Raw genomic sequence first — 10,652 nt, 5'->3', positions numbered from 1 at the left:
TAGTACCCTCGTCATCTATTGGATGAGATTATTGCATGAGACGTGGCGTCGTCCTTTTTGTTTCCTCTGCTTGCCTCACGCCCTCACCCGTAATCACGCGGGAAAAAATGAGATGAAAAATCATCAGCACCAACAACACGGAAAAAAATTCTGTGGGGGTGTGCTCCTCGTGCAGCACAACTCTCCTCGTGCAGCACGCCCCGGATGCTCGCCACGTGGCTGCAACAACGATCTCAAAGTACCGGACGAAGCCGAGAGAGCAAGCCGAGCGGGAGCCGCTTCCACCTCGCGCTGCTCGAGCCGGCTGCGCCATCCTCGCCGTCCGCCTCCGCTGCGCAAAACGTGTGGGTGTCACGGCATTATCGCGTCTCCTTGATGTACATATGCGTACAGTACTACTGCAATAGTAGTAGTATTAGTATAGTACTCGAGCAGTAAATTTTAGCTGCGATGAGATGATCCTTGTATTAGCGCCTTAGTGGGAACGAAGAGTATTTGTATATCTTTTCATTGTCCTTAAATTTATCGTGTCTTTTTGGAAGGCTACTAGATTGTATTTCATGATCATGAATCACGATGATGTACCTCCAGAGTCAAGATAAGATATTTCCCCCCCAATAATTTGAGATGTCCTATGCAAATGCTGTGATGGTGATGTTTTGGAATCTGCATGAGAAAAGACAGCCTTCTGATCCATGATTCGAAATACTAACCAAACATTAAACTCAAGAACTTGTACTAAGTCATGACATCTATATCACTCGAAGCCTCATGTTCTCAAACTCATCAACGTCACTCGACAGATTTGGCCAATGGCCACACAATGCAAGCACAAGCCAGCCGTTTTCCCGGGAAATCGGAAAGGAAAAAACTCTAGAATTTTGACTGCGAACACCGGCATAGAATGTAGGGATATAATATCGATTAAGAGGAAAAGTAAACTAGCTTGCATCACAAGCCGAGACCAACTAGATATAGCTATTTACACTGCAACATCATAACCATTTGGATAACTTCAGGCGATTACCCAATCCTCCCGCTTCAACATCCAGCATGAACCATGCATGCAGTCCGCTATCTTCCATCTGCCATCGTCGTCCAGCACCTGCAGGTAGACAAGGCCGAAAGCTTAATTAGAATTAAAAGTGGAGAGCGCAAGCGTTTGATTGTCCAAGTAAATCTGCACATAATCACTTTTTCTGGCTTCAAAAGAAAAGAATTATTAGTGCGCAAGTACTTCAACAAACAGCCTAACTGATGTAACTAAGCAGACCTTCGGCTTCAACATTCGAAATTGCATGTTACAGTGTATTACAGAACATATTTGATTGATGAGTCAATAGATGTATAATGGAGATCAATAGCAACTCAAGGGACAAATGCCAATGGTAAGTATCTGATTATGAATCCGAACATATCATCAGAAAGTTCAACCGGATGTGCAGACCCAAGAAGGCCTGAAATCCCTAACAGAAAGCTAAAATATCGGTACAAGCCTTACTATCACTATACTAGTGCCCAGAGAATCCTGCAATTGTGAAACCAGTTTAAAGAGCGCCAGCTGCTAACAGCTTCCACAATGCACACCAAGGGCAAGTGAGTAAGAACATTGGGCAAAACAAAAAAACTGGGCATACAATACGAGGTAGGAAAAGGAGCAATGCTGGGCATTACTGTAAGTAAGCTGCATATTAAAGTTACTCTAAAAGTGCCTCTTTATCCAGTAGCCAACTGCGTGAGGCATGCCCATAGTATAAGCAAGGAGAATAAAGAAAGAAAATCACCTTGCCTCATTCACAGGCTATTTTGGTATCAAAACTGCTCAGACAAATTGCAAATGATTGAAATGCTGATATTGGATAACGGTAATCCATGGTGAACAAGTCCTTTCCAATCTTTCCAAACTGGAGAATCACATTGTCTTGCTCCTGGTTACCTGGCCCAATTTCATCTGAAGCCACCAACTGAAAATTTTTCACCGAGGCAACTGTGACCCGCCCTTGGAAATTGAGACACCAACACTGCAGTTGTTCATGCCACCTAGGAGACTTGTTCTTCAACACCAGCCTCTCTTCCTTCTCAGTGGATGATTGTGAAGTTGAACTGTCTATCCGAGCTGATTTAGATCTGAAGAATGGAATTGATGGGAAAGAGTCAAGGCTGCTAAGAGGAAATTCAGTCGGTGTTGGAGCTTTCCCTCCTTCCTCAACAGCTGATGCGGGGATGGAATCCATAACACAGTTCATCCTTCTTGGACCTCTGCAACAAGCAAGCAACAGGACCGTTAGTGATAGTCTTCTCACGTGTGGTATATAAAAGCAACCAAATCTAGTTTTACTAAGCTGTGTCAATCATATAAAAAAGTTTCGCTTGTCAAAAGAGGTGATATGCCAGTTATCTTTTGCCCGTGCGTTGGCAAGGGTATGCCTACAATTTTATGGTTTTGGCCAAGACCTTTATATGGGTCCTAAATAAAGGAAACACGGGGGATTACCCTTGGTTCCAAATGCCAACTAAGTGACTAACATCTAATTACCTTGTAAAATTGTTTCATTCCAATAGTTTAATCAGTAAGGCTATGGACCCACCAAGGCACCTGCAATTATTACCACCAAAAATTCTTTCCACCCCAAATTCCCATACCAGGAGTTTGTTACTAGCCAAGGGTAGGTAGCTATGTTTACCAAAAAACCCAGATCAGATTTAATTTATTGGAACAAGACTGTCAATTGCCATACCTGGAGCCCAGAACATTCAGCTCGTACGAAATATGTGAAACTGGATAATTCCTAGCAGGAACTCTAGGAGAGACCTGGTTCAAACCAATCACACGTGCTGACCGACTCTTTGAAACCACAGCACCATTGTATGGGGGATGAGCATCATATACGGTAAACTTTGTTCCGAGAAAGTTTGATCTGTTCAATAAAGAGTTGGTTAGTTGAAAACTTTAATTTCATTGCAACTATATTTTGCTCAATAAAAGTAATTCATACAACTTAGTTTTAAAGTTAAAATAGTAATATAGATGAATGCAGAGGAAAAAAAGATGGATGCTTTTGAAGCGAATGCTCTTTATAAATAATATATTATTGATAGAAAAATGCATATAATTTGTTGTAATTAAAAAGAACAATTGATGTTAGGGGTTTGTGGGTACAAAATAAACACAAAAAAACGAATAGAACTTTCTTCAAGGGTCTTTTCCAAAGACTGGCAAGCAACAAAGAAAAAAAAAATTGCAGCTGACACTTTTACTCAAACAACCTGTAGTAGAACTAAAGGGCATTGCTTACTTTAAAAGAAGCAAATTCTATTTGCTTCTTCAAGCGTATTATTTAAATAGAACAAAAGGGCATTGCTTATATTTTGCTCAAAGGGCATTGACAAAGAAAGAAAAAAATAGAACTTTCTTCAAGCGTATTATTTTAAAAGAAGCTAGCACAAATTATAGCTTTACTGTATTCAGACATCACATCTTGAAAGATGACCTTAGCCTGCCAATATAGGTGCTGCTTCCCTTCGACATATCACTCCGATCAAGAGAAATTAGGTAGTCTGTGCATGTGGGTTTTCGGCATTTGCGTGCAGCAAGTAAGAATTTTCCATCATCAGCCAGTGCTGCAAAAGAATTATTCCAAAAATAGTAAGCACACATCCATTCATGTCAGTACAGATATAGATGCTTTACCCTGTAAGATGATGGACAAAATCATACCTTCTGTGAGTCCAAGAAACAGATAGTAGATCTGAGTAGTCCGGTTCCTCCTGATGAAACATTTAAGAGTGTCATCCCTTGGGCCAGGCTGCATGTCATGAAGATAACAGTACAATTACTATACAGTTCAAAACAAAAAATGTTAACAAACTTTAATTGTTAGCAGATTCACAGAAGTGCGAAGAATTCTTACAGAAACGACAAAAGAAATATACTTCTAAACTGGAATTTCATGCTAAACTTGTCAAATACCACATTAAAAGGGAAAAGGACTATCTGGTAGCATTTATTTATCTGGTTTCTCACATTTTCTAGGTACATACTCTGTTATGACCGAGTTTGTTTTCTCAACAACCTTCTATAGCCTCAGAAGTATGATTATGCAACCATAAAACATTACAAGGTTTCCACTCTGCTTTGTTCAGGTCGGGGTTGGGGCAGATTTTGCACCCGTGGAACTGGCGGGGCGAGGACCCGATATTGGTTCAGGGCGGGGGCGGGGGGCATTCTTTCCCTATTGGGGCCTGAAGCACTATGTTGGATCTGTTTATGGCCCATTCCTAGGGCACTCCATAAAGGCCCATATCCTTCCTATGAAATCCATCACCATCGGAGATTTTTTTTATTGTCCGTTTTGAAATATTGCAAATCTAGACTTATGTTGCCCGTTGGAAGGGCAACAAGTCGTTAGAAGGGCGACAACATGTCACCCTTCCAACGGGCGATAGGAGCTGTCAGTGGCCTTCCAATGGTTGACTTGTCCATGGTGGCATCCACGTCGAATGCCACCGACCTATCACCCTTCCAATGGTAGACATGTTGTGGTATAAAGCAGCACGGCCGGCCTCCTACGGGTTATTGTGCTCATTTTTTGTTTTCATCACACGCAAGGAGAGAGAGGGAGAGGAGAGGGGAGGGAGAGGAAAGCGACGAAGCCCTACCGGAATCTATCTTTGGTGAAGTTAAATATTTTTATCTTATTAATTTTTTACAAACCAATTAGGTTAGCCACCAAAACTAGTAAGATCTAGGATTCTGTGGGCACCACCTTCAGCCGTGGATAGAGCATTAGGACAACACGGTAGATGATGTGCTTGATGAGGACCGGCCGCACTGTGAGGAGGCATTCACGGAGTACCTCGCATGGTTTCTACCTCGTATACGAACCCGAGTGATGTACACATCGTCCGAGGTGCCAACTCACACGGCGCACATAAGGGACATTTACCCGGTGTACAGGGACCAGGCTCGGTCGTTAGCGATACGTTTCTTCAACAAAAACAATAGTTGTGCCCTTAATTTAACTATCAAAGAACTACGTTCATCTTACGTAACATTTTTTTCCCTAAGCGACTAGACAGTGGAGGCTGGTACTAACGTCGAGCGGCTAGACAGTGGGATAGATATCCCTGTCTCCAAGACACGTGGGGCATTCCATAGAATCTAAGAAAGTGCAGAAGATCATGAAGATGTCCAGTTGTAGGTCCATTGAGGACGTTGCTTATCGACCCCATGTTGCTCGACCGGCTCAGACGCCTCATGTTCAGCCCCCTCGTACCCCACTACGAGAGTCCTTGCTGCTTTGAGTTCACACCTCTCAGCGACGTTCACGACTACAGCTCCCCCTGAAAGTGCATCTAGCCCTTATGTGTGGCTCCGGTAATTAATGACAATACCTATGGATTAACAATGGTGTTGAGTTTGTTAGTAGGTTGTTCCACAAGCAATACATTGAGAGATATGCATGAGCTCTAGGTGTATGGGGAGATTGAAAATGAATCAAAATGAATGAGTTCTAGGTGATGCTCACAAGGAGAAGGAAAAACTCAATAAGATTGACAATAAACTTGAAGACTAAGTTACTTGTGTAGATCAAGTAACTAAAGGTATGGCATTGTCAATAGAATTTTATGGACTAACCCATGTGTTTTGTGCTTGAAAATGAGATGGAGTTAGGATCTATAAGAAGGCATCAATTAAATTGAAATCATATATGCCAAGAGTGAAGACCAAGAGTGGACTCCGTATTTGATAAAATGAATTCCTTGAAGATGTCGAATACAAAATGGTTTTCTATAGCAAGACAGTGAAGGGCAAACAAGACTCGGCTGCGATGGACCAACCGTGGTGAAGGGCAAGCAAATGGCTTAGCGCCGAAGGACCAAGGTGGTGGTGAAGAGTGAGTGAAGACTTTGCGCTAATGGACCGTGTGAGGTCATGGGAAGCTATGAGTGATTCACATCAATCATATGAAGAATCAAGAAAAGATGGAGTGAAGAATATATGAAAGTTGGCAACCCTCAAAGTTTGAATGAAAGAAACGGCACTTGAAAGTAATTCAAAGGCTCAAAGTGGTTCAAATGAGTTCTATCTTTGAATTTGAGTATAGGTATGCCGCACTATTAAGAGGGATGCAATGGGAGTTAATTGTCGTCTCTGAGTGCTCAAGAGTTTCTAACCAAACCTATGCGAGAGTTTTTTTTAGAAATCCGGAGCGAAAAGTGTGGAAGTGTCTGAATTGGGTTTTGGAGTGTTCCTAATTTGATCCTATGTGTTTTAAGCCACGAATTCAGTTGGATGTGTAGCCCTCTGAATAAGCTTTTCATAGAGCCCAAAATCGTCGAAATCAGACTCCGGGGTCAAAAGTTATCGCCGTTTTTCAATGGGTAGTTTTGCTGAATCCGGATACTCCGGATTAACTCGGATTCTCCGAGTTGTCTGGAGTCTCCGGGTGAGGTTCTGAGGAGAGGTCTCGGTTTGGGCCTTTTCAGTTGACCCGGATACTCCGTGTGAGGTTCCGAGTCTGAGTGCTCGATTTTGCCTTCTTTAGCCTACCCGGATACTCCGGGTTGACTCGGAGACTCCGAGTCAGTACAAAAAATGCTGTAACGGCTAGTTTTTTGAAGTGAGCTATAAATAGCCCCTCACCCCTATCCTTTGGGGCGGCTGTAAAGGTACGAAAGAAACACATTTTAGAGTTAAAAAAACTCCTCCCCACTCTATTTTAGTGAGAGATTTGAGAAGAAGAGTGAGTTGGGTTGAGAGATTGAAAGATTTAGTGCAAGTGAGCTAAAATCTATTCTTGAGTATTTGAGTTCATCGGCAAGAAGTTTGATTGCGTTTGTTACTCTTGGAGCTTTGAGCTCCTAGCCGGCTAGGTGTTGCCCGGCGAGCTCCCGCGCGTGTGGTGAGCTGCGGGAAAGTTTGTGAAGGTCAATCTCGCCTTCGAAAGGGAAGAGATAAAGCTAATGGATCGAGGAAAGCGGTTGAAAGAAACCCGGCTCGTTGGAGTTTCCTCAACGGAGACGTAGGATTCATGATGGTGAATCCGAATTTCAGGAAATAAATTCTTGTGTCTCCACTTTAGTTTGCTTACGTTTGAGTTCTTGCTCAATATTTGTGCGTATTACTCGATCTACTCGTTTGTGTGTTTTTGATTGTAAGCTCTTCGTGGATCTACTTGTAATCATCACTTGGAACACACGACATCACTTGGTTTGAGCTAGAACTCTTTAAGCGTATTTTAAATTCAGTTTCGAGCTCAGTTCTGTACAGAACTCGGAGAATCCAGAACTGTACAACTCGGAGACTCCGGGTGACTCGGAGTATCTGGTGAACAGTATTTTCAGCCTCGTGAACAGGCTTTCAACCCTTTTTCAATTAGTGTTTTCTTGCATATTTTTTGCTAGAATTGAGTAATTCTTGTCACGCTAGGATTGTAACTTTCACATTTATTTAGGGTAATTGTGCACTAGTTGAGCCTAGCACATTTAGGTTTTTCACTTGTGAAAAAAACCGTTAGTTTATATTCCGCTGCAAGTTTAGACCAACAGTAAAAGTGGACGAATTTTTAGAAAAACGTATATTCACCCCCCTCTAGACGATATCATTGTCCTTTCACCCCCACCACTATGTCACGCACACTAAGCACTATGTCGGTAGCTCCTCTAGGCCGTCTTACATTGCACCCGGTGAGCACTACGACAACAGCTCTTTCAGACCGTCTTACATAGCTCCTGGTGAGGCCGTCTTACACTGACCTCTGTCAAGAATACATTATAAACTTCATCACTTTCGCATTCATGCTAACATGTTTTGTTCCGTAAACCACTTGCAGAGTTCGCGAATTACAATGACATCATGGCGTCGACGGAGTACCTGGAGCAGGTCATCAGGGAGAGTACCACAAAAACCTCGACTGGCTTTGGCACCTTCCTCGGCTCAGGTCATACAAAAGATGAGATCAGGCTCTTCCAGCTTAGCGACGCTCCTCCCGTAGGCACGCAACAGACCTAGGAGGAGTACGCGATGCAAGCTCCCAGTGGCCGGCCTTCGTGGACAGTTGTCCCGCTCGACCTGTTCACGTACTCAGCAGACCACGTGAGAGCACGAGGTCGCAAGGTGCCACGACCTTATGAGCATAGGGGGGTTGCCCCTAAGCAGAGACATATTTAGAGAGTAGTTTATAGACTACGTTGTATGTATCATATATTATGTATATGTTATTCTACTGTGTTACTATCTTACATCCGATTTATTATCCTGGCTTCATTCCTTCGTCAACATCGCGAGATAGGACTCCAACCACCCGTTCTGTTAGCATTGCGATATCAAATATCTTAAAAACAATCCATTCTAAAAATATATCAGAATTTTTTTTTTAAAACCAATCCTAATCGCATTGAAAAAATACAACCACTTATCGGCCCTTTAGTGGGCGACATGTACCGTTGTGCCTGTCCATGTTGGCACGCCACGTTGACCTATCGCCCTTCTAAAGGGCAAGACGAGTCTAGATTTGCAATTTTTCAAAACAGGTACATATATTTGCAATTTTTTAATTTAAAAAATATTAAATAGAAATTCCCTTTCCTTTCCCATAGGCGCTGCCATGAATGGAGCGGAGGATGACTAGATGAGTCGAGTGCGTGTGTGCGACTACCTAGGCGAGCCGTGAGTGGGAGGGAGGACCGGACGAGGCGTTGGCTTCCAAGCTCCACCCGCACAACGTGGCCGCCCTCCATCGCCTCTCTCTCTCTCTCTCTCTCTCTCTCTCTCTCTCTCTCTCTCTCTCTCTCTCTCTCTCTCTCTCGGTTGTAGCCTCGCCCCTTTCCTGTCTTCATTGTTCTCATTCCCATAGGGTGACATGGATTAGAGATCCAACATAGTGTTTCTATGTGCGATGTATACTCTTAATCTCCTATCTCGGACCAATTTGTTTCGGATTTGGAGCAGCAAAGCTTGAGAGTTCTTTTCTTCGAGAAGGGTTGGATCTGAAGCTACTTCCTTTCTGCTACTCTTGACCCTGTGGCGCCCCGGCGGAGTCAGGGTTGGGGGGCAGTTTCACCCCGATCTACGATTCGAGGGTGGGGTGGGGTCTGACACGGGGGTCTGCACACCCCAACCCTGCCCCGTTGCCATCCCTACTCCTGTGAAATGGATAGTCCATTTCTTTAGAGTGTAATCACAGAAATCTAAAAACTTTAGCAATAATTCAACAGTAGGCACAATACAGCACCCATTTTCCGCTATCCTAAACCACTCGACTAAACTTATTCGCGCAAATACAAACCGGAATAGCTTGATGAGTAATCTTGAAACATGATCTTAAACATCAACATTACAATAGAACAATTGAACAACACAACAGTAGCAACGGCAATTAACATCTAGCAGCGTCGCAACCAAGATGATAAAAAAGCGCGAACCTGCTTGAGCGAGATCGGGAACGTGAGTTTCCCGGACGCCTCCGGGACACGTACGATCTCCTTCATGACGCCCCTCCAGGCCCGGCAGACGCCCGCGCACGCCACCACGTCCCTGCGGGCCGGCCACCGGCTCTCGGACGCCTCGATCTTTACCAGCACCTCCCGCAGGAGCTCGGAGGGCAGCCGTGCCCAGCAGCTCTGCTGCAGCGCCTCATCGGATGACCCCACGGCCGCTTCCCGCGGCGTGTTCCCAGACCGGCGAGACCGGGACCGCAGGCTGTGCCGGGAGATGCTCCCGAACTCGTCCCTCATCTCCTGAATCAGGCTCCTGAAAGACATCCCCTTGTTCCACTCTCCCTCACCAAATCAGCTCCAAGAATCTGTTTGTGGAGGCACCAATCCAGGCTCCCGCCAGCTGACAGCACCAAATCTCACATCTGTGATCAACAATAATGGCAAATCTTGTTACATACATAACGCCACCATTTGAATCAAATCTTCAGAAATAAAAGGGGAATGAATCCTACAAATAAAAGGGGAATGAATTAACCCAGCAAGGCACCGATTTGAGCAATTCCTCGTCTTGACCGCCGCAACACGTAAGAAACACCGGGGTACCAGAATCCAGCCCAAGAAAGCACTGGATGGAGCAAGAGGCACCCGAATTCGATTCGCCCAAGAAACCGCCGGCAGCAAGAAACCACACAGCACCCCCTTCCCTCGAAATTGGCCTGAAAAGGCACCGAATTGAGCCGCAGATAATTTTCCAGAGATTATTGGTTTGTGGAGACGAAGGAAGAGAAGAAGAAGCAAGAAATCCAACCAAAGGAATAACAAGGGGATACCTTTCGTGGATTGGAACCGAAGAGTAGGTGCCTGGGAATTTTTAGGTGGGGAAGAATAGCGATAAGCGGTAGCAGTGTAGGACAAGTGGGAAGAAATGACAATTTTTTATGGATGGGGAAATGGTATTGGGGAACTGACGGGGAAGAAATGACAAATTGTTTGAGTGGCTGAAAAGGATGGGCATGCATCCATATACTACCAACCGGTCTATCCATCCATTCATTCCAGGCCCCTGTCATTCACATCCAATCAATTAACTAATCAAACATTAATAAACTATTAAATGTGTGCATGAGTGCAGTTGATTGCCCTTGCCCAAAGGGAATTAGGAGCAAGGACACACTGGTGTGGAGGACAAACAATCAAATGGATGGATACTT

At 44.1% G+C, this 10,652-nt stretch overlaps 1 protein-coding gene across 3 annotated transcripts; it reads right to left on the bottom strand.

Moving 5' to 3' along the window:
* Positions 1 to 709: 709 nt before the first annotated feature.
* On the bottom strand, positions 710 to 10,449 carry LOC133916107 (tubby-like F-box protein 6). 3 transcript variants are annotated; one of them, XM_062359622.1, is made up of 8 exons: positions 10,272 to 10,449; positions 9,989 to 10,157; positions 9,427 to 9,863; positions 3,719 to 3,806; positions 3,492 to 3,621; positions 2,739 to 2,918; positions 1,785 to 2,259; positions 710 to 1,105 (listed from the first exon to the last, which is right to left on the bottom strand). In XM_062359622.1, the coding sequence occupies exons 3-7, from the start codon at positions 9,763 to 9,765 to the stop codon at positions 1,791 to 1,793; spliced, it is 1,206 nt and encodes a 401-aa protein (XP_062215606.1). In that variant the 5' UTR covers positions 9,766 to 9,863; positions 9,989 to 10,157; positions 10,272 to 10,449; the 3' UTR covers positions 710 to 1,105; positions 1,785 to 1,790. The 3 variants fall into 3 exon arrangements, with proteins under 3 accessions (XP_062215606.1, XP_062215604.1, XP_062215605.1); XM_062359620.1 differs by having other exon boundaries at positions 9,954 to 10,157; positions 10,272 to 10,448; XM_062359621.1 differs by having other exon boundaries at positions 9,977 to 10,157; positions 10,272 to 10,448.
* Positions 10,450 to 10,652: the final 203 nt, after the last annotated feature.

Source organism: Phragmites australis, chromosome 4 (assembly GCF_958298935.1).
Source record: "Phragmites australis chromosome 4, lpPhrAust1.1, whole genome shotgun sequence".
NCBI classification, from domain to species: Eukaryota; Viridiplantae; Streptophyta; class Magnoliopsida; order Poales; family Poaceae; genus Phragmites; species Phragmites australis.
The sequence above is the reverse complement of the archived record's forward strand: the minus strand, read 5'-3'. Positions and strand labels throughout refer to the sequence as shown.